Source organism: Abramis brama, assembly GCF_963993115.1.
Source record: "Abramis brama genome assembly, chromosome: 25".
In the NCBI taxonomy this organism is placed as follows: Eukaryota; Metazoa; Chordata; class Actinopteri; order Cypriniformes; family Leuciscidae; genus Abramis; species Abramis brama.
The window spans coordinates 29,295,955-29,321,004 of NC_139987.1; the positions used below are offsets into that span (position 1 = coordinate 29,295,955).

General features: G+C 45.0%; 1 protein-coding gene across 1 annotated transcript; it reads right to left on the reverse strand.

Moving 5' to 3' along the window:
* Nucleotides 1–701: 701 nt before the first annotated feature.
* Nucleotides 702–16,810, reverse strand: sim2 (SIM bHLH transcription factor 2; the record flags this gene model as incomplete). Its single annotated transcript, XM_084105446.1, has 10 exons — nt 702–1,153; nt 3,205–3,695; nt 3,789–3,936; nt 4,082–4,188; nt 6,560–6,759; nt 11,371–11,456; nt 11,548–11,656; nt 13,395–13,484; nt 13,615–13,697; nt 16,636–16,810. 10 exons carry the CDS (start codon nt 16,808–16,810, stop codon nt 702–704), a joined length of 1,941 nt encoding a protein of 646 aa, XP_083961572.1.
* Nucleotides 16,811–25,050: the final 8,240 nt, after the last annotated feature.

The following is a 25,050-nucleotide window of genomic DNA, read 5'->3' on the forward strand; positions in this document are numbered from 1 at the left end:
GTTTGAGACTGAAAGCATCTCTTAAAACATGTCAGTGCCGTTGTTTTGTCTCAAGATGCACATCAGTAATGTTTTTTTCTAAGGCACGTTTATAAAAGCTGCTTAAATGCCCTAATTGAACTAAGGCCTAATCCTGGCTTAATCTAAGCCTCGTCTGTGAAACCGGGCCATTGTGTTAGTTTAATCTTCAGAGTCATTGGTAGTTTAACGTCCTGAAGAGTGAAACTCTGCGACATTGATCTGTCCAATCACGTGAGTCTGGGGCGGGACTACCAGTCCAACTGACCAATGATAGATGAGGAGGCTGTAATCAACACTTCAATTCTGAAATTTGTCTGTAGTTACAGAAGTCCTGCTGAAAGTTTGCTTTTAAATGGTTAAAATAGATTAAATGTTTTCATTTGGTAAATAATGGCACAAAAGCATGTTTCAAATACAATACGTGGATCATTATGTCACTTGCATATCTGTGAGTTTAGTGAACAGTGACGTTCATCTGTAGACCCTGAATCACCGAAACGTATTTAAGCTTCTTCTTCCTGGGTATTCCGGAAAGGATGGCTCTAGTATCCCGTTGAACTGGCTGCACAACGGGAAAAAATATATTCCATACCTGACGTTGCTTTATGTGTGATCAGAACATCTGCAGCTTTGCGTAAAACAGTAGAAGAGGTCGGAGGTCAGTGTGATCAGACGGCGCGTCACCTTTCGTTGCTGATGATGACCGATGTGCCGATGCAGTGAGGAGCGCGGTGTCCGTCGGGACCGGGGCTCTGGGTCCGGTACAGGTACGGCCGGTGTCCGTCGGGACCGGGGCTCTGGGTCCGGTACAGGTACGGCCGGTGTCCGTCGGGAGCGCTCTGGGTCCGGTACAGGTACGGGTTCCCCTCCTCGCTCAGACCGCAGGGTCCAGGTGGGAGAGAGCCGCGCTTGGACAGAACATGGTGGAGGTTCAGAGAAACGTACGGACTCTGTGTCGTTCCCAGCAGCCTCTTCTCGTCCAGGTCGCTCTGATCCGAGACCCTGTCCTCGTATGGCCTGCGCTGACCGAAGCCCTGGTTCTGGTTCTGACCGGGTTCCTCTTTAAACGCAGTGGCGGGTCTGAAGCCTCCGGGCAGAAGCTGAGCTGCGAACGCGCCGTCGGCCGCCGGACCTAATGAACACAGAGCGGGTTAGATGTGCGGGTCGCTTTCTGTGAATCTAGACCATTCATGACCTCAGAACCATTCAATTCGATTCACTATGAAATTTGGTATTAAAGGTGACATTTTATTAAAGGCCCCTTTTCACCAGATGTAATATAAATCTATGGAATCGCCAGAATGTGTCTGTGAAATTTCAGCTCAAAATACCAGATCATTTATTATAGCTTGTCAAATTTGTCCCTTTTCAGAGACTCCAGCAATAACAAAACAGGCCAATCTCCCTCATCCAGAATCCCAGAATAACCAGTAGCGAGTGCAGCCTTACGGAGAGACTCAGGAAATCTGATCGGCTTATTTTTGACATGCTTGCAGAGAAAGGCTCACCAAAACAAAGTTGGTGGGTTTCACTTTTCATGTTTTCTGTGTTGGTAGAAGCACCGATTATAGCACTTACACACGGGAAAAGTCAGATTTCCATGATATGTCCCCTTTAACTGATTTCATGTTTAAATATTATACTCTATACTAGTTTAGCAGTTCCTTTGGTTTTTAGCTTGCTTATTTGGGGTTTAAAAGACACAACTCTTTCCACGCCATTGACAGAATTTTCTTATTGATACTGTAGGGGGCGCTATAACTTCTAAAAGAGTAGAGAATCTGCAGATCAAAGGACATGTGAAAAAGAAGCAGAAACAAGCAATAGAAGCATTGCTGACGCACATGTAGTCTTTGACAAAAACACGATTTTCTCAGCTTTTCTTGAGAACAAAAACAAAAAAAACTGTGGAAAGTGGAAAGAGTTAATATTCAGTGATATTATTGGTCTGACCGCACTGACACAATCAGATGAGAACAGAACCTGAACTGAATCAGGACTGTCTTCTAGAGCAGAATCTGAATTTGTCTCATATTTGATGAAGTTTGCATCATTGATTCTGATCATTTCCTGTTCATTTCTGTGAAGCTTGAAATGATCTGTACTGTTTAAACGCTATAGAAATATTGATCTATGATTCAAAAATGAATCTAATATAAATCAACAGAATCGATGCATTTGAGGAAACTTAAAATTAACTCTTTCCTCTTAAAAAAGTCTCCAGACAGCACCCTAACTCATACATGTGCGTCAGCAATGCTTCTATCGCTCGCTTCTATCACTCGCTTTTGCTGCTCGCTTCTATCGCTCGCTTCTGCTGCTCGCTTCTGCTGCTCGCTTCTATCGCTCGCTTCTGCTGCTCGCTCCTGCTGCTCGCTCCTGCTGCTCGCTCCTGCTGCTCGCTTCTATCGCTCGCTTCTGCTGCTCGCTCCTGCTGCTCGCTCCTGCTGCTCGCTTCTATCGCTCGCTTCTGCTGCTCGCTTCTATCGCTCGCTTCTGCTGCTCGCTCCTGCTGCTCGCTCCTGCTGCTCGCTCCTGCTGCTCGCTTCTATCGCTCGCTTCTGCTGCTCGCTCCTGCTGCTCGCTCCTGCTGCTCGCTCCTGCTGCTCGCTTCTATCGCTCGCTTCTGCTGCTCGCTCCTGCTGCTCGCTTCTATCGCTCGCTTCTGCTGCTCGCTTCTATCGCTCGCTTCTATCGCTCGCTTCTGCTGCTCGCTCCTGCTGCTCGCTTCTATCGCTCGCTTCTGCTGCTCGCTTCTATCGCTCGCTTCTATCGCTCGCTTCTGCTGCTCGCTCCTGCTGCTCGCTTCTATCGCTCGCTTCTGCTGCTCGCTTCTATCGCTCGCTTCTGCTGCTCGCTTCTATCGCTCGCTTCTGCTGCTCGCTTCTATCGCTCGCTTCTGCTGCTCGCTTCTATCGCTCGCTTCTATCGCTCACTTCTGCTGCTCGCTTCTATCGCTCGCTTCTGCTGCTCGCTCCTGCTGCTTCTTCACCTGTGTTTTGATCCAGAGGTTCAGTACTCAGAGAATGCGTAACGGCGCCCCCTACAGTAAAACAGTGGAAAATCCCATCAATGCCGGGGAAAGAGTTCAGTTTAATCGCTATTAGCGATTAACAGCCCTGCTATGTGTCCGTCTGTCAGATCTTAAGTCAGTGACTCTGGTGTGTGTGTGTGTGTAGGTACCAGAGAATGCGCTGCAGGCAGGAGTTTGCAGGTGCGCCGCAGGTTTATTAGCGCAGCTCCAGGGCGACTGCAGTGAGGAGAGGACGGGTCGTCTGGAGGAGATCGGGGTCACTGGTGCTTTCCGGCAGTCGCTGGAGGCCTGCGTGTGTGTGTGTGTGTGCGTGTATGTGTATGCATAGGACAGAGGCAGCGTGTGAGACGGCTCCTGGACGTGCATCAGTGAGACGGGGCTCTGCTGGCAGCTCTTCCAGGACAGAGACTCCAGCGAGGTCTGGAAACCACAAGCACTCGAGGTCACGTTCCCAGGTGAGTCTGTCAGCACCTTCACCTGCGAATACGGACATGCTTTGGCTTTGCTTCTGAGTTTGGCTGCTTTGGCTTTCAGCTGTTTGCGTGAGTCCTGAGGAGCTGCGAGACAGTTCTTATAGGACAGAGACGGTCTGGATCTGCTCTGGTCCTGAGAGAGCTGCATCTCTTTATATTCCACATCCCTGCGGAGAGAGAGACACGGCATCAGAGCGAGCGGTTCTGGCTCAACACTGCTGTGAGGGAGGTCAAAGTTCAGCAGGTCAAAGGTCACTCACGTGAGGACGTAGTTGACGCTGACGATGCAGTGCGGTCGAGACGAGCGGCTGTTGTGGACGATGGTGGCGCAGCTCTGCAACCAGACCCAGCCGCCGTGTTTCGACAGCAGCCGGTAGTACTTGGTGGTGACCTGCCCCTTCACCAGCACTGAGACACACGCACACACACACACACACACACAGCTTCACTAGGGTTTCCATGCAAAGGCTGCTCAGACGTGTCAGTAGAACGAACACATTCATGCTGCGACTATAGATGATCTACAGAGGAAAGTGTGTGTGAAGCGACTCACGTAGATGATGTGCGTATCGCAGCTGGAAGACGTCACAGCCGTGGACGTGATGGTAGAGAGTCTTCTCAATCAGATCCTGCGGCTCATAACCGGTTAACTCTGCCACCCTGACACACACACACACACACACGTTCAGATGAAAGAGACTCCTTCTGCTTCTACCAATGGTTTAAATGCTTAACAATCACAGCTGATGTTTCTTCCGGCTGCTTCCAGACTGTAAGTATGATTGGTGCATTCAAGTCCTCCTGAGAAGTTTTGTGTCGGAAATATGATGTCAAGTCACTTTGATTGGAGCAAGATTGCGATGTACCATTTCTACAAAAATTCTGCAAGATTTTTTAAATCTACAAAATTATGATTAAAGAATGCATGTTTTGTTTTGTTTTTATTAATTTTAAGGAGATGATGTAAATTGTATCGTTATATTATTTTGTACATGCAATTTAGTTTTATTGTAAATGGAAAAAATATTAATTTCAACAAATTGACCATCGATACAGAAGCTGTTTCTCACGGTTGATCGTGCGTTCGCTGCTACATGAGGCTCTTCCTCAGTGATTCTGTCTCGTTTTACAGCACAGAAGCAAAATGACTGAAGATATTAAATCTTTTTTACTGAAAAACTGATCAAAATTAAATGACGTGCTTAAAACAAGTACAAATATCTGCCAGAAAAATAATCTTAATTTGAAGGGGAAACAAGACGCCACTGGCAGATATTTTTAAGCACAAACTCACTTAATTTTTCATAAAACAAGACTTAATATCTTCCCATATTCACATATATCTATCATTTTGCTTCTCCAGTAAATGATGCACTATATTGCCAAGAGTTTTGGGACGTCTGCCTTCACATGCACATGAACTTTAATGGCATCCCATTCTTAATCCTTAGGGTTTACCAAGACCATCACCCCCCCTCCACCAAACAACCCCACACCATAACCCCCCCCTCCCCCAAACAACCTCACACCATCACCCCCCCTCCCCCAAACAACCCCACACCATAACCCCACCTCCACCAAACAACCCCGCACCATCACCCCCCCTCCACCAAACAACCCCACACCATCACCCCCCCTCCACCAAACAACCCCACACCATAACCCCCCCTCCACCAAACAACCCCACACCATAACCCCCCTCCCTCAAACAACCCCACACCATCACCCCCCCTCCACCAAACACCGCACCATCACCCCCCCTCCCCCAAACAACCCCGCACCATCACCCCCCCTCCACCAAACACCGCACCATCACCCCCCCCCTCCACCAAACAACCCCGCACCATCACCCCCCCTCCACCAAACAACCCCACACCATAACCCCCCTCCCCCAAACAACCCCACACCATCACCCCCCCTCCACCAAACACTGCACCATCACCCCCCTCCACCAAACAACCCCACACCATAACCCCCCCTCCCCAAACAACCTCGCACCATCACCCCCCCTCCCCCAAACAACCCCGCACCATCATCCCCCGTCCCCCAAACAACCCCACACCATAACCCCCCCTCCGCCATAACCCCCCCTCCACCAAACAACCCCACACCATAACCCCCCCTCCACCAAACCCTACACTTGGCACAATGCAGTCAGGCAAGTACCATTCTCCTGGCAATCGCCAAACTCAGACTTGTACATCAGATTACCAAACAGAGAAGCGTGATTCGTCCATCCAGAGAACACGTCTCCACTGCTCTAGAGTCCAGTGGCGGCTGCTTTGCACCACTGCATCCCACGCTTTGCATTGCACTTGGTGATGTAAGGCTTGGATGCAGCTGCTCGGCCATGGAAAGCCATTCCATGAAGCTTTATGCACTGTTCTTGAGCTAATCTGAAGGCCACAGAAGTTTGGAGGTCTGTAGATATTGACTATTCAGAAAGTTGGCGACTTCTGCGCACTGTGAGCCTTAGCATGCACCATCATTTTACAAGGCTTAACACTTCGTGGCTGAGTTGCTGTTGTTCCCAATGGCTTCCACTTTGTTATAATACCACTAATAGTTGACCATGGAATATTTCGTAGAGAGGAAATTTCAGGAATGGACTTATTGCACAGGTGGCAACCGATCATGGTCCCACGCTTGAGTTCACTGAGCTCCTGATAGCAACCCAGTCTTTCACAGATGTGTGTAGAAGCGTCTGCATGCCTAGTGCTTGATTTGTACAACTGTGGCCGTGGAAGTGATTGGAACACCTGAACTCAATGATTTGGAGTGTCCCAATTGTTTTAGCAAAATATAGAGTATCTTGATTTTAGAATGTTTAGATATTTATGCTGGAAAAGACAGAAACACTGAGGAAGAGCCTGATGTTCGCAGTGTTCAACTGGTAAATAGGATCTTTCCGACATGACTTAAATGCACCATATTAGCTGTGGAAGTGAAAGTTGAGCGCTGCACTGTGAGAGTGTGTGTGTGTGCTGCTGTGGCTGTGAGAGACAGTGTCCAGAGTTCAGTCGAATCTCACCTGCTGTCCAGGAAAATGAGTTTGAGATCGAGACTCGCGCGGAACATGAACATGTTGCTGTGGAGTTTGATCTCCGTCACGCCACTGGGAGGAAGAGACTGACCGACGGCCACCAGACCCACGATCTGATAGCAGGACTCGTACAGAGACACATCCATCACGAACTGACGGAGCTTCAGGTACCCGCTGCAGTGAATCACCTGTGAGCATTAGACTGGTTCAGTGTTTCATGTGTGGAAGAAGTTCAGCAGAGTGTGTGTGTGTGAGAGAGAGTGTATGTGTGTGACAGTGTGTGTGTGTGTGTGTGGAAGTGACAGTAACTGTAAGTGGTTTTGTATCTTTTTCTCATTGTATTTTAGCGCAGTTGTAGTTACTAGGAAACATTGTTTGTTTACTGTGCTCACGTGCTAGAATCGTGTGGTGAAGTCTCATTTGTTCGCGTTTGGGTAAACAGTTTTGATAGTGAGCCGTGTCTTCAATCACGACATTTCAGGTGGGTATAAAATCAAGTAGTATACAGCGGCAGCAGATGCAGCAGCCCTCGTGTGAAGACTCTACCTGCGCGACTCCACCGAGCAAGGACACTGACAAGGCACTTGAGTAATTTCTTGTTATTTCCTTCCTTTTTCTACACAACTTGTTCTCATCTTTCTGTTTGTGACCTCTCTTCACTATGTGCTTCCAAATCCCTACTATTACTAACACACAAAATCAAATGTCACACATAGGAGGCTGTGCAATCCTAACAACCTGCGTACCTTTCCGGTGTCTTCTAGTACTTTAATCTCTTTTCCTATCGATCTCTGGAATTGCCAGTCCGCTGTAAACAAAGGTGATTTCATTACATCTATTTCTAGTCATTCAGGTCTCAGCCTACTGGCCCTGACTGAGTCCTGGGTCGGACCAGAGGACACTGCCACACCGGCTGCCCTCTCCACTAACTTCACTTTCTCACACACCCCTCGCCTGACCCGAAGGGATGGAGTTTATCCTTTACCACCTCTGTGTGACAACAGCTCATTTGAATCGCATTCAATTACTATCACCAGTCCTATTAAAATACATTTTGTAGTTATTTATCGTCCCCCAGATCAACTTGGGAGTTTCTTGGAGGAGTTGGATGTGTTACTCTCATCCTTCCCTGAGGATGGTACTCCTCGGGTAGTTGTTGGAGACTTCAACATCCACCTAGAAAAACCTCAGGCTGATGATTTCCACACTTTGCTCGCCTCATTCGACCTCAAACGAGTATCTACTGCAGCTACTCACAAATCAGGTAACCTATTGGACCTTATTTACACGCGCTACTGCTCCACTGACCATACACTGGCCACTCCACTGCACACCTCAGATCACTTCCTCCTCACTCTCAACCTGCCTAAGAACACAACACACACTCACTACTCCACAGGTAACCTTTCGGCGAAACCTACGCTCACTCTCACCCTCTCGCCTATCCTCTCTGGTCTCATCCACACTTCCTCCTCCTAATCAGTTCTCATCACTAGATACTAACAGTGCAACTGATACTTTTTCTCCACTCTAACATAGTGCTTGGACAACTTCTGCCCCCTTTCCTCCAGGCCAGCCCGCGCCACACCCTCTGCAGAGAGGAAGTGGCGCAAATCGAAAGATCCTACTGATCTTGGTTTTTATCAATCCCTCCTCTCTTCCTTCTCTGCTAATGTCTCTACTGCTAAAATGACTTACTATCACAACAAAATTAACAATTATTCTCGCATGCTTTTCAAAACTTTCTCCTCTCTTCTTAACCCTCCTCCTCCTCCTCCTCCTCCTTCATCAACCCTAACAGCGGACGATTTTGCCACATTCTTCATAAATGACACAACCACCATCGGGAGCCAATTCTCCACACCACAAACTGACACACACATCTTAACAGCAAACACACACTCTCTTCCTTCTCTCCGCTCTCAGAGGCAGAAGTCTCCAAACTCATCCTTTCCAATCACCCTAATACCTGTCCGCTTGATCCTATTCCCACTCATCTACTTCAAGCCATTTCTTCCTCAGTTGTACCTGCACTCACTCGTATCATCAACACCTCTCTTCACACTGGTATCTTTCCCACAGCAGAGGCTCTGATAACCCCACTGCTTAAGAAACCCACTCTGAATCCAGCACATCTGGAAAATTACAGACCAGTATCCCTTCTTCCAATCATTGCTAAAACACTTGAACGAGTTGTGTTCAATTAAGTCTCTACATTTCTCACACAGATCGACCAGTCTGGTTTCAGAAGCTTCACTCAACTGAGACGGCCCTGCTCTTGGTTATTGAAGCTCTGAGACTGGCAAGAGCAGCTTCCAAATCCTCAGTTCTCATCCTGCTGGATCTGCTGCTGCTTTTGACACAATTAACCTCCAGATCATCCTGTAAACCCTCATGATGATGGGCATCTCAGGAAAAGCACTCCATTGGTTCAGGTCTGACCTCTCAGTAGGTCCTTCAGGGTGTCGTGGTGGAGTGAATGTCTGAGACCCAACATCTAGCTACTGGAGGGCCTCAGGGCTCAGTGCAAGGGCCGCTTCTCTTCTCCATCTACATGTCATCACTAGGATCTGTCATTCAGAAACATAGTTTATCCCATCACTGTTATCATCTAGCTACTGGAGTGCCTCAGGGCTCAGTGCTGGGACCGCTTCTCTTCTCCATCTCCATCTTATCAGTAGGATCTGTCATTCAGTCATTCATCAACATGGTTTTTCCTATCACTGCTACACTGACGACACAACTCTTTCTCTCACTCCATCTGGCTGAAGACGCATCTTTATCATCGACACTTGATCCATAAACACTAACACTTTCTTTTCTCTCCTATTCTACTCCATATCTATTTTTTTTAAAAAGTACATATCTTGCGTTAGACTAAACTGGGAAAGGTCACAGCACTTATATACTAACAGCACTAACTACTTAATTCTGAAAAAACAGAGATTCTAATTATTGGACAAACATCACGTAATAACCCAGAATACTGTCTAACACTTGATGGTCGTCGGGTAGGAACCTGGGTGTGCTCTTTGATACCAATCTTTCATTTGAAAGTCAAGTTTCTAGTATCTGTAAAACCGCATTTCCATCTTAAAAATATATCTAAATTACGTCATATGCTCTCAATGACAAATGCGGAACAATTAGTTCATGCGTTCATGACATCAAGGCTAGATTATTGTAATGCTATTATGGGTGGTTGCCCTGCACGCTTAATAAACAAACTACAGCTGGTTCAAAATGCAGCAGCTCGAGTTCTTACCAGAACCAGGAAGTATGACCATATTAGCCCGGTTCTGTCAACACTGCACTGGCTCCCTATTAAACATCGCATACATTTTAAAATATTGCTGATTGCTTATAAAGCACTAAATGGTTTAGCTCCGCAGTGCTTGAGCGAGCTCTTAACGCATTATAGTCCTTCACGTCTATTGCGATCTCAAAATTCCGGCCAGTTGATAATACCTAGAATATCAAAATCGACTGGAGGCGGTAGATCCTTTTCCTATTTAGCACCAAAACTTTGGAACAGTCTTCCTAACATTGTCCGGGAAGCAGACACACTCTGTCAGATCAAATCTAGACTAAAAACACATCTCTTTCACCTAGCATACACATAACTCATTATAGACTTCTATAATTCAATGTTAGGCTGTATAGATTAGGTCAGCCGGAACCAGGAACATTTCCCATAAATCCTGATGTACTCGTTGGACACAATGACAACGCAGTCCTGAAGTGTCCACTAGTCTCTCCCCTGTGAAGGTCTCCTTCCCTTAACCTCTGTACAGATAAAATGTTGTCAAAGTAGTTCCGGTTAACATGGCTACGCGGAAGCGATAAATAATTCTGTTTTATACATTTTATGGCCAGACAAGTAATTTGTTGGTTAATTTGTAAAGAAAGACTACACGCCTGTGCACAAATATATTCAAACACGCATACCTATAGACTAATCACGTAATATGCATGTGCACGCCGTCAGTGTTTTCACAGGTTTGCGTTTTTGAAGTTGGCGCAGAGATAACCTTGCACGGGGCTTGCACCTTGGAACCTATTTCAAGGTTTGCGTTCTCGAGCCACCGGGCACTGTTTTGTGCAAATGAGCGGCTCTTGTTAAATTAACTGCTTCTATCGGTCTCCTCATTTGTAAGTCGCTTAAAACGCTTAAGCGTCTACTAAATGATTACATGTAAATGTAAATGACAATGTTAGTGTGTGTGTGTGAGAGTTTATGTGTGTGTGTAAGAGTGTGTGAGACTGAAGAGAGTGGCCTGTAAGAACACACAAACTCTTACACACTCACTAACACATGCACTAACACACACACGTCTATGTCCTGCGCCTCTGAATCCAGTGCGTGATTTATTCTTCACTTGACATAAACCACTTGTTTATTGCCAATGTAAATTTTAAACAAATCTCCACAGCTTGATTTATGAAAGCTTATAGTCGAGCCGGTGCAGGGAGATAGGTGTGTGTGTCGGCCGCGAACTGTCATACATTCATGATGTATGAAACACACACGAGTCTTTGCTGCATTTAATCAGATCAGTTCATCAGTTCATTAGTTCATGCAGCAGAGCCTCGATCAGACGCTGCTAAACGACAGTAAAATGGCAGATGAATGTTAAATGCTCGACGTGAACGAGCTCTTGACAAACGCTTTTGCTTTGCTTTCATAATGACATTTGCAATGCAAAACTCGGGCTTGAGAAGAAAATAAAGCAGAATATCATTTTACCAGCCCAAATGGAAACATGTGCGGATGTTTCATGATGAAGAGACAAACTCACCTTATACCCGCCACACGTGAGTCCCGCGTTCCTCTTCGCCAACACACACTTCATCCGCAGGAAGAACGAGCGCTCCAGCTCAAACTCTGGAACACACACCAGAAGAGCCTTGTGAGAAATATAAAGCATTGCATTCCGTGTGTGTGTGTGTGTGTGTGTGTGTGTGTGTGTGTGTACCCTGCAGGAAGTGTGGGTGTAGTGGTGGGTGAGCACTCAGCACTGCGCTCATCTCATCATGGTCTGACGGGTGGATGTACTCAAAGATGCTGTTACCAGTCAGTTCCACCTACAACAGATCATAAATCATCATTCAGTCATTTTAAGGTGTGTTTCTCCAGTCAATATACTGGGAAAACCCCACTGAGATTAAGACTGAGAGTGTGTGTCATTTAAGAAGATTACATCAACCCACAAACATGCCTATTGTGAACTGTGTGTGTGTGTGTGTGTGTGTGTGTGTCTGGCTGAAACTAAGCTCCTGTTTGTCTGAAATTGATCTGTGTGCATCTCAAAGACACAATCTGATTCCCGCTGCAGAAAGTTCATGTATAAAAACATGATTTGCATGTGAAAACAAAAGCGGATTCTATCCTGGACTTTGATCTGTTTCAGTGTGTAAATTAGCAGGGCACATCAGACACAGGGAAGGTCACTTCTCAGCACTTCAGCGACAAATTACTTTCTCTGCAGCTGCGCGGAGACGCTAATCTGCTCTTTGTAGTGCGGCAGCGCGCGGAGGAATGTGCACTTTACTAAACACACTGCGTGTGTGTGTTCGGGATCAGACCTGCCTCACACTGACACACAATAATGTCCCGTCAGAGTCCGAGTCCGAACATGATGATCCACATGAGCTTCAGTGTTCTGCGGTGGAGTCTCAGTCTCTCCCTCTCCCTCTCTCCCACTCTCTCCCTCTCTCCCACTCTCTCTCTCTCTCTCTCCCACTCTCTCTCCCTCTCTCTCTCTCCCTCTCTCTCTACCTCTCTCTCCCTCTCTCTCTCTCCCTCTCTCTCTCTCTCCCTCTCTCTCTCCCTCTCTCTCCCCCTCTCTCTCTCCCTCTCTCTCTCTCTCTCTCTCTCTCTCCCTCTCTCTCTCCCTCTCTCTCTCTCTCTCCCACAGCACATTTGAATGCTCAGGCTCACACACAGGTGTTCCCACATTAACAGCTTGATTTGCCTCGTCTCTGCGGCCGCTGCTGCTTTGACTAGGCAGTGAAAACAGCGTTGTCTCTTTAAGTAACCCGTGACGGGTTCAGGATTCTGGATCTCCACACAATCCTGGCTTTATTATATCAAGGTCATTGCCGTCAGTTCACCCGTCAGTTCACCCGTCAGTTCACCCGTCAGTTCACCCGTCAGTTTACCCGTCAGTTCACTCGTCACTTCACCCGCCAGTTCACCCGCCATCTTCATGCCGTTATTCCCTTTCGTCTTATTAAAATTAAAATGTTATTTCACATTAATTATAATTTACAATAATACCATTTTAATTGTATTTTGATTAGTTAAATGCTACAGTTGTTTCCTTTCAAAAAACTATAACTTTTGAATGTACGTGTGTGTGTGTGTGTGTGTGTGCGTGTGTGTGCGTGTGTGTGCATGTACGTGCGTGCGCGTGCGTGTGCGTGTGCGTGCATGTGTGTGCGTGCGTGTGTGTGTGAAAGGTCTCTCTACACGCCCAAATGTAAAATCTAGACATATTAAACAATCTCAATCTCAGTGTTTTTCTTCAGACTTTAGATCAGAATTTCTCAATAGAGGCACAATGTGAGCAAACAGTCTGTGAATGGATTCACTTCACATTCCGCAGATAATATTATTAGCACATTCTTCTGAAAGTTCATATGTTCTCAGTGATGTGTGTTGTCAGTGATGTGTGTGTTCTCAGTGATGTGTGTGTTGTCAGTGATGTGTGTTGTTGCAGTGATGTGTGTGTTGTCAGTAATGTGTGTGTTGCAGTGATGTGTGTGTTGCAGTGATATCACTGCGGCCCCAGACTGACCCGGTTTCATGTTAAACTCTCACCTGTGACAAACCCAGATGAACTGAAGCTGTTTCTGAAATGTACATGATTTTACCGTCAGACGCCACGACAAACACAAACCCGTCCAGCGTCTGAAAAATGCCAGAATATGAACATCAGAATACATAAAACATCTTGTTTTTATATGGTAAATATACATAATCATCAGACACCTTTCAAGAAATTAGAATCAAATATAATGTTGTTTTTAAAGCATTTGACCTGCAGCAGGTGAGATCCCAGATCCCTGGCCATGAGATCCCGAGGACTGAGCCGTACTGACTGACCCCAGGCGCCTCCGAGACCTACACACACACGCACGCGCGCGCACGCACACACGAACAAACAAACACAGGTCAGTCAAAGCTTAATTACAAACACAGTTTTATTAGCGAACATCGAGCTTGAATCCCGTCATCAATAAACGGCTTATTCCCATTCCTGCATAAACAGCCAGAGAAGCTTCACGAGCGCGCTTTTTATACGCAGAAATGACCTTTTACGGGCATCCGATGCGCACTTTTTTAGCGTGTATATGATACGAAATACACACACAACCAGTTGCAGCGGCTCAATTCTGCGAAACAGATGCACGTAAAATATTAGTTTTGCATATAAAGAGCACAAAAAGAAAAGCATGAACTCGTGCTATATACGCAGAGCCTGGGATGTGAATAACTAATTTAGCTATATATATATATATATATATATATATATATATATATATAATTAGCAAAAGTGGATTGTCTTAGAATCATAAAAACTAATTTAAACTGCAGTTTAACGGTAGGTCATCAATCTTTATTATTACATTAAACTGATTAAACTTAATGTGGAGAATCTGAAAAAATAACTAAAAACAATTGTGGATTTATGTAACATAAAATATTATTTCTCTGAAGCCGTAATGTGTTTATTATCACATAAAATGACCCAACTTTCAACGAAACAATTTTATACAGGCTATAGGTTATATTGTATAGGCTACTGGTAAAAGGTCAATTACAGAATTGCAACAACACATTATTATCGCATCATTTAATATACCTAATCTAGGGCCCCTGTTTCACCAAGTGTGGCCCCTCTGGACCTACATTTGGAATCTTATCGCATCAAACCATTTTATAAACCGCGCGTTGTTTTCCTGTGGCGGTAGAGATGAAGAGAGTCCTTTATTTTCGCGAAAGCCTTTTACATTGAAGAAGAAATGAGTTGTTGACCAACGCAGAGAAGCGAACCCGCGTGATGATGATGATGATGATGATGGCCGGTTATGAATGATTCGTCTCTCAAGACTTGTAACTTGTAAAACGCGCATTATAACTGTTGCCACGCACTTGATTATACATAAACACGCTCTCTTTATACATGGTGTGACTTTATCCAGATCAGATCATTGACTTGATTTGATTAGCCTACTTTGAATTTCGTCCAGCAAAACGAAATAATCTTTAAGACATTTCATTTATTAAATGTAAAGTTAAAATGTAAAGTTTTAATTATAAAAACTTTAATTATATCCCGAATTAGGACGTCATTATAATGCAGCCAGAGATAAATTATGACCAGCGACGAGCGACCGATCATAACTATCACAGAGACCCGAGAAAACATACCGGTCAAAGATATTTAATCATGTTCACGTATAGAGAGAAATAATATTAATCTATCAAATTGTCCAGTGTTGCTTTTACAGTATTATATGTTTGTTTTAAACAATCATGACTATGCAAACGTTCAGAGTCCGCTATCAGAGAACAGATGCAGCTACAAAATAACATGTTAAAATAAATTGGTTCGTTTTGCTTGTAAAAATTGAGCGTGCATGATAATATTACAGATAGGCCTACATTAATTTTACTCGATTTGTGTTAGGCCCATCTGTAAGATTATACAGCAGATGTTTTTGTTTTGTTCAGTTTGTTTTGTGTTATTTAGCATGTGTCAAGCTGTTATGTCATCCCTGCTCATCATCACACAATAATACAAGATTCAATCAAATAATTAAATCAAATAAATAATTAATTCTGTTCAACATAAAAGATGATATTTTGAAGAATGTTGGTAACTGTTTCGGTGCCGATTGAATTCAATTGTATGAACGGAAAAAAGACCCAGTCAGACATTTCTCAGAATATCTTATTTTATGTTTAAAAGAATTAATCATATCTGGAGTAAATATCGACAAAATGTTTATTTTTAGATGAACTATACCTTTAAAATAAATGTGGCCCCCAGTTACCGCTGAAACTGCCTCCGTCAAAGAAATGAACTATGGGAAAAAAAATTCGACTAATTTATAGAAGAAATATCTCTAAATTATAGGCTCTTTAGGCCCAATGCGATCCGATATGAATTCTCTCTTTTCTCCCATTTGTGAAATATTTCTCCCGTATAGGCTACGATTTGAAATCTGTTATGATTCAATATAAATTTAGCTTTTGATTCTCAGCAAAATATTCTGAATGTTTTTGACAGCGACGAAAAGAGAAATGACTGAATCTGTGATGTTTTTTTGGATTTTATGTGAGCTGATAATTTTTTTTTTTAATAATTAAATATTATACTAGCGCTTTAAACTAGTTTTTTAAGCGCTGGATGCTATAAATCCTAAAGTCAGAGGATCATTGCTTTTAACGCTGTATTTTCACATGATTTCCCCGAACATTTAATTTCATCAAACCGAACTCGTAATTATTATTTTATTATTTTTAAGTGGTTAGACACACACACACACACAAACATTATTATTATTTTAATTTCATTCAATTCAGCTTAAAGCATTTTAAAATTTTAAAAAATGCTTTAAGCTGAATTGAATGAAATTAAAATAATAAGAGTGTGTGTGTGTGTGTGTGTGTGTGTGTGTGTGTGTGTGTGTGTGTGTGTGTGTGTGTCAGTGTGAGTGTGTGTTACCCTCAGGGAACAGGTCTCGGATCCTCAGGTAGCTGCTGGTCAGTGTGTGTGTGTGTGTGTGTGTGTGTGTGTGTGTTACCCTCAGGGAACAGGCCTCGGATCCTCAGGTAGCTGCTGTTCAGTGTGTTGTGTGTGTGTGTGTGTGTGTGTGTGTTACCCTCAGGGAACAGGCCTCGGATCCTCAGGTAGCTGCTGGTCAGTTTGTGTGTGTGTGTGTGTTTGTGTGTGTGTGTGTGTGTTACCCTCAGGGAACAAGCCTCGGATCCTCAGGTAGCTGCTGGTCAGTTTGTGTGTGTGTGTGTGTTTGTGTGTGTGTGTGTGTGTTACCCTCAGGGAACAAGCCTCGGATCCTCAGGTAGCTGCTGGTCAGTCTGATGATGGACGCTTTGTCCAGCTGAGATGTGATCGCGGACGGCAGAGGCAACAGTTTGGCCAGCTCATAAAACTCTCCATTTTCCTTTTCTCTTCGTGTCTTCGCTGCATTCTTGGACTTTTCCTTCATTTCTCACACATGAAGAAGATGGACGTGTTTTCACTGTAATAATGCTCACTCGCTAAAACATGTTTCGCGGGTCATTAATGGTTTTTCCTCCGTCTTTTCCGTTTGTTGCAGTGAAAGACTGAAGCTTCCCGATAGTCCTGCTGTTTGCCAATTAAATTATATAAAATGAAACGACTGCATGTAAATCACTGACGAAACTCTTCACAAAAACTGAAGGTCTTTCCAGAAAAGTCCTTCAATAAATCATCCAGATTTTGATTCTGATAACTTCTGATATAGACAATTGAACTCCATTTAATCGGGAAATCTCTTTTCGCTTTTGGCTTCGATGCGCTTTGACGTTTTGATTTGAAAATGACAGATTACAGTGATGCAATAATACGAACTTCTAATAAATCCATGACGCTGAGCATACAAATAAAAACAGGTAAGGATGAGTTCACGAACATCTGTTCAATAGCCTATGTCGTTGTACTCCAGTCCTCCACTTCACGAGTTCGTGTTTATTTCCATTTTAAAATATTTTATTTTCTCTTTTTTTTATTCCTCTCGACGCCTGAAAATTCCTCTCAAGACTCCTCAGATTCCGTTCAGCCTTTCCATTATTCCTGCGCTTTGATCGCCTGAGAGAGAGAGAGAGAGAGAGAGAGAGAGAGAGGGCGGATCATGAAGACTGAATGACACTCGTGACGTCACAGTCTCTTGCGTGTGAGGACGGATGGTGATGGTGATAAAGCAAAAAACATTTATTATTGAATTATTGGCTGTCTTACCAAATTATTATTATTATTTTCTAGATTAGCCTAATATTTATTGACTTTTAACAATGTAATAATCAGTTTCCATGTCTGGCTGAATTACTACGCAGCGTTTGACACTATAGATCATCAAATACTCTTAGATCGACTACAAAATTACACCAGTATTCAGGGACAGGCATTAAGTTGGTTTAGATCGTACCTATCAGACCGTTACCATTTTGTCTATTTAAATGGTGAAAAAATCTAAGATAATGTCAGGAAATTATGGAGTGCCTCAAGGACCTGTGTTCGGACCTCTGCTATTCTCAATATATATGCCGCCACTTGGTAATATTATTAGAAAACATGGAATTAGTTTCCATTGTTATGCTTATGATACTCAGTTAAATTTCATCATGACCAGATGAAATCTCTAAATTATCTAAATTATCAGATTTAATTTATCACTGAGCGAGGAACTGATGATGATGGCGGAATATTTGGTGTCAAAGCGAAATGTAAAAGCGCCTATTTAAGCGAATTTGTGGAGCAGGAGTGACCAAGGACAGAGGCGGAGCAGGAGTGCCCGAGGGCTGAGGCGGAGCAGGAGTGCCCGAGGGCGGAGGCGGAGCAGGAGTGCCTGAGGGCTGAGGAGGAGCAGGAGTGACCGAGGACAGAGGCGGAGCAGGAGTGCCCGAGGGCGGAGGCGGAGCATGAGTGCCTGAGGGCTGAGGAGGAGCAGGAGTGACCGAGGACAGAGGCGGAGCAGGAGTGACCGAGGGCTGAGGCGGAGCAGGAGTGCCCGAGGGCGGAGGCGGAGCAGGAGTGCCCGAGGGCTGAGGCGAAGCAGGAGTGCCTGAGGGCTGAGGAGGAGCAGGAGTGACCGAGGGCGGAGCAGGAGTGCCCGAGGGCGGAGGCGGAGCAGGAGTGCCCGAGGGCTGAGGCGAAGCAGGAGTGCCTGAGGGCTGAGGAGGAGCAGGAGTGACCGAGGGCGGAGGTGGAGGAGGAGTGACCGAGGGCTGAGGTGGAGCAGGAGTGACCGAGGCCTGAGGTGGAGCAGGAGTGCCCGAGGACGGAGGCGGAGCAGGAGTGACCGAGGGCGGAGGAGGAGCAGGAGTGACCGAGGGCGGAGGTGGAGGAGGAGTGACCGAGGGCTGAGGTGGAGCAGGAGTGCCCGAGGACGGAGGCGGAGCAGGAGTGACCGAGGGCGGAGCAGGAGTGCCCGAGGGCTGAGGCGGAGCAGGAGTGCCCGAGGGCGGAGGCGGAGCAGGAGTGCCCGAGGGCTGAGGTGGAGCAGGAGTGCCCGAGGGCTGAGGAGGAGCAGGAGTGACCGAGGGCGGAGGTGGAGCAGGAGTGACCGAGGGCGGAGGTGGAGCAGGAGTGGCCGAGGGCTGAGGTGGAGCAGGAGTGACCGAGGGTGGAGGCGGAGCAGGAGTGCCTGAGGGCTGAGGAGCAGCAGGAGTGCCCGAGGGCTGAGGTGGAGCAGGAGTGACCGAGGGTGGAGGCGGAGCAGGAGTGCCTGAGGGCGGAGGCGGAGCAGGAGTGACCGAGGGTGGAGGCGGAGCAGGAGTGCCTGAGGGCGGAGGCTGAGCAGGAGTGACCGAGGGCTGAGGAGGAGCAGGAGTGCCCGAGGGCTGAGGCGGAGCAGGAGTGACCGAGGGTGGAGGTGGAGCAGGAGTGCCTGAGGGCTGAGGTGGAGCAGGAGTGCCCGAGGGCTGAGGTGGAGCAGGAGTGACCGAGGGTGGAGGCGGAGCAGGAGTGCCTGAGGGCGGAGGCGGAGCAGGAGTGACCGAGGGCGGAGGCGGAGCAGGAGTGCCTGAGGGCGGAGGCGGAGCAGGAGTGACCGAGGGCTGAGGAGGAGCAGGAGTGCCCGAGGGCTGAGGTGGAGCAGGAGTGACCGAGGGTGGAGGTGGAGCAGGAGTGCCTGAGGGCTGAGGTGGAGCAGGAGTGCCCGAGGGCTGAGGCGGAGCAGGAGTGACTGAGGGCGGAGCAGGAGTGCCCGAAGACAGAGGCGGAGCAGGAGTGCCCGAGGGCTGAGGTGGAGCAGGAGTGACCGAGGGCTGAGGCGGAGCAGGAGTGACCGAGGGCTGAGGCGGAGCAGGAGTGACCGAGGGCTGAGGCGGAGCAGGAGTGACCGAGGGCTGAGGCAGAGCAGGAGTGACTGAGGGCGGAGCAGGAGTGCCCGAGGGCTGAGGCGGAGCAGGAGTGACCGAGGGCTGAGGTGGAGCAGGAGTGACCGAGGGCTGAGGCGGAGCAGGAGTGACCGAGGGCTGAGGCGGAGCAGGAGTGACTGAGGGCGGAGCAGGAGTGCCCGAGGGCTGAGGCGGAGCAGGAGTGACCGAGGGCTGAGGTGGAGCAGGAGTGACTGAGGGCGGAAGTCCCGCAAGTCCATGGCAGAAGTGGTGGTACGAATGACCAGAGGGAAACCGGCAAGACGAGGGTCTCCGGTGGAGCCGAAGGTAGGAGGAGCCAAGACGGAGCCGACGGGCCGAAGGGCCGAGATGTAGCAACGGAATCAGAGGCGGAGCCGTAAAATCCATGTTCGCAGGCACTTCTGGTGTTTTTGTGACCTGAAGCTCGACCTAAAGGTGGGGCTTCCACGGGGATGATGCAGGGCTGCAAACCACCGGTAGTATTTGGGTTGGAGTACTGAGGTGGTGTAGACAGGAGACTAGAGAAGGTAGAAGATGAAGACAGACGGATCAAGTTCAGAACACTGCCTCAGGCAGGCAGACAGGCGATGGCAAACACAACCAAACGTAACGGTGATCGGACAGGGAATGAAGGTAAGGCACAGCTTAAGTAATAAACACAAACGAGATGATTAACAGAACACAGGTGGTACAAATGAACTAATAATGACCGTAACCAAAGACACATGACAAATGAAAACAAACTGAAGGTCCTTGAAAACAGAAACTAACAGAACATAATGGTAACAACATTATTTAACTGAGTGATTTGTATAGGCTATGTACATTTCTAAAATAAGTAATTTGGACACAGTCACCATAACAGATCACTCTAAACTGTAATGTAGACGCATGCATTTTTTGTAAAGCTGCTTTGAAACGGTATGTATTGTGAAAAGCGCTATTGGCGACAAATAAATGTGAATTGAATCTAATTGTTTTCGGGAGTGTTTGTACTCGACACACGCACATCCCGTGGAGTAGCGAATCTGCAGAGATGGAAACAGGAGTAATTAACGTTAAACAACATCAGTGCGGATTTTAACTGTTATCTGAATTCGGGGAAAGGTTATTTAAGCCGGTCGCTTTATTAAAACATTCGATTCGCATTGAGTCTCTTTTCACTGTCACACGAAAACCGTGTACTTAAATAATTTCAAATAATTCTACGTCCAAGTTATAGGCCTATTGATAACATTTTTAGCTTTAAGTTTCTCGAGCAAACCATAAAGATTCTAGGGATCATTGGGATCTTGTAAAACTGAAACAAAATAAATTGGGCATCACGTACAATTGTGTAGAAAGCAGTTTGTGCACATTTGTTTGGAGCTCGTAATAAATCTTTACGTATTTGTGTGATGAAAAATATGACGGATATTTTAAATAATCCCGCAATGAGTTATCAGTTATTAGCAGATTAAATTATGCATTTGTTCTAGATATTAATTTTGACCACCACGTTTGTTCGGATTTTCTGTCTTTGCTCGTGTGGTTTGTAATTCGGGCTGGAACAGATATGGAGCCGTTTGCACTTTTTATTCTTATTTGACGGCGTGTAGAATATGTGTGAGCTCAATGTTGGAGGCTTGGCTGTGACATTACAGGGCTATCGCTTTCTCTCTGTCACAGCTGATGATGGATGAACCTCTGCTCTACAGCATGTAGAAATCCAGACACATTATAAAGCCACAAAACTCACTGTCCTCATACAAACGGGTAGCGGGATGTTGGCCATGAGGACTGGGTTAGAGAGAGAGAGAGTTTGTGACTCTTATTAACCTCTGTTAGCAGAAGTCTCTCTCATTATCGTCTCTCAGGTGTTCAGTTCGCTCAGTTTGAGCTCTCCAGGACAGATCCCGGGTTCGGGTTAAACCACAAACACACACACACTGATGATCACAGTCTTCCTCTCTGTCCAGCAGGGTTAGGGTTAAACCACACGCACACGCACACACTGATGATCACAGTCTTCCTCTCTGTCCAGCAGGGTTAGGGTTAAACTACACACACACACACACACACTGATGATCACAGTCTTCCTCTCTGTCCAGCAGGGTTAGGGTTAAACCACACACACACACACACACACACTGATGATCACAGTCTTCCTCTCTGTCCAGCAGGGTTAGGGTTAAACTACACACACACACACACTGATGATCACAGTCTTCCTCTCTGTCCAGCAGGGTTAGGGTTAAACTACACACACACACTGATGATCACAGTCTTCCTCTCTGTCCAGCAGGGTTAGGGTTAAACCACACACACACACTGATGGTCACAGTCTTCCTCTCTGTCCAGCAGGGTTAGGGTTAAACCACACACACACACTGATGATCACAGTCTTCCTCTCTGTCCAGCAGGGTTAGGGTTAAACCACACACACACACTGATGATCACAGTCTTCCTCTCTGTCCAGCAGGGTTAGGGTTAAACCACACACACACGCACACACTGATGATCACAGTCTTCCTCTCTGTCCAGCAGGGTTAGGGTTAAACTACACACACACACACACACACACACTGATGATCACAGTCTTCCTCTCTGTCCAGCAGGGTTAGGGTTAAACCACACACACACACACACACACACACACACACACTGATGATCACAGTCTTCCTCTCTGACATCTGGGAGGAAGGTTTTCTTAGATGAGTTGAATAGTATAAACTTGTTCGCATGTTGCACTAATTACCATAAAACATTCTCTCCATACAATCTAGAATATGTATTTATAATAAACAACAGCCTTTGTCTAAACTGACATGCATTGGTGTAAAGTACTGGAGTAAATGTAATTAGTTACTGTAGCTTTTTGGTTACTTTGTAGTTTAAAAGTACCCTAACCCTTACTGAGTATCAAGTATATTAGCAACTTTTACTCTCTACTTGACTACATTTTTGAATAAGTACATGTACTTTTTACTCCAATACATGTGTGATGAGTAATGCAATTACACCTAACTTTCCTGCAGCAGTTTGTGTCTGCGATAGAGAAGCGATCATCTCCGTCTGAGGGCTTTGAAGGAACTATATCTGTGTTTTCCCTTTTCTCACCCAAACTGCTCAACTCGCTGCTTTACATGAACGTGAACGCGAGCGCATTAGCAGTTGCTCAATCGCAGGTGTTAGAGTTGTGAGGTCATGATGAGGTCATGATGAGGTCATGATGAGGCCCAAACCAGCACACCCAGTGCAAGTAGACTTTGACTATTTAATTTTACATTATTTTATTCATCCACTTTATTGATGATATCTTTTTGAAGGATATTGGTTTACTTATGGCATTCTTGTGCACTTGAGCTTAACGAGACTTGAGAGTTTGTAGACGTTTAAGAGGCTGTTGTGTTGACCTTTCTATAATAATACATTTTGATTTTAGAAATGATGATTTCTCATATTACAAATCAATTGTTTCTTATTTCCACTAGCATGTCTCTCCGGTGTTAAGGGCTAGTACTGTTCAAATCAGATACTCTGACTTTTACTCAAGTCGTATTGGAATTGGTGACTTGTAACTTGTAATGGAGTAATTTTTACTGTAAGGTATATGTACTTTTACTCAAGTATGGTTTTCAGCATGGTAACATGTTTAACATAGTAAATGTTTGAGGAGGAGCAAAAGCACTTACTGAATGAGTTCTCTGGACTGATGGAACACAGACAGAATAAAGTGCCAGAGATGAAACTGCTGGATTCCCAAAGTTTCCCAGAACACAAAGAGAGAAAATATACGAGCTGTCGGCTCTGATGATTAATGAGAAGAGCCGTGTATTTAATACCTATAATTAGTGCTTTGTTGATAAAATCATATTCACTCTTACAGACTCTGCATTAGTTCTGAATTGTTTTTGATCTCTAAAGATTGAGTGTATTGAATCTGCCACCAAACTATTACATAATTTGTGTTGTTTGACAAATGTAAAATCAAACAATTATTGATGTTTTTATTGAGTGAAAACAAATTGGGGTTAAACTTAAGGTGTTCGTGTAACAGTGTAATTACACATTTAAGTACTGAGTAATAATAATTAACCCTAACCTGAGCGTTTGGTTTAGGGTTAGTTGCATGTAATTTATAGTTATTACTACAGTAACTACGTGTAATGTGTAACAAGGACACTGTAAAATAAAGCGTTACCCAAATTTGCCATACATGATTTCATATAGGGATCCACATATCCCACAACACTCCAAATAAATGTATTTTATAAATATATCACTTAAAAAAAAGAGTCTGTGGACAGGTGTTGTTGTACGTTTAGACCAAATGAAGTGATAAAGTAAGTTAAAGTTAAAACACACAAAACCCCTCCTGACTTTGACATTTATGATCATAAAACCAGATGGAAATCTGCTGTGGTTTCCTCCGGTCCACTGTAACCCGTAACAGACTCGACGGGTTCTCATCAGTTCTGCTGCTTTATTCAAATCTGTTCAATATATTTGTGTGCAGAGCTTCAAACAAACATGTACTTTCTGCTATTTATATATCTATATACAATATATATATATTTTTTATCTTTTACCTAAAGAGACACATGTCTCTGTCTGAGAAGTTCTGAAAGACTTTCATTCAGGCTCTAAATGTTCTTCTGCATTTGGCATTTGTCAATGTCACGTTGTCATGTGAAACGTGTGTGTGTGTGTGTGTGTGTGTCCGCGTGCGTGCGTGCGTGCGTGTGAATTTTGTGTATGACAGTATTAATAACGATTTGAATAATTTTCAGTCTGTTTATGTCTAAAACCGACACTGGAAACATTCATAAACATGACATCAGGATATTTGCTGTACTCTATTAGATGTGATAGACAATAAAAGCAAACCAATTCATCTTTACATATTTTGTTCAATATTTGTCATTATTCGCTTTTTCAAGATAAGGCAGCATTTAAAAGAATTTATGCTAAAGGTTGAAAATATTGTATTGTAATGTTTATTCGTATGAAATGAACATGTTTTATGGAGCTGCTATATGTGCATTAATGTTTCAGATGAGCTTCTTTCTAGAGACATAAAGTCACAAATGTTTAGATTCACTTTGCTCAACTTTTTCTGCACAGTTCTGCCCTCTAGTGTTTCAAAAAAGTTCAAAACAATAATTGACTTCAGTTCATGTTTGAAATATTAGTTTTTCTGAATTGCTGAAATGCATTTCTCAAAATCTGTGCTCAAAATCAAACAATGCTTTCGGATCATACACACATCAGTCAATATATAAACACTGCAGATCATTCATTAGACACGACATCAATAAATGGAGAACCGCGTCCAGAGCATGAGGGTAGAGAAATAAAGTATACT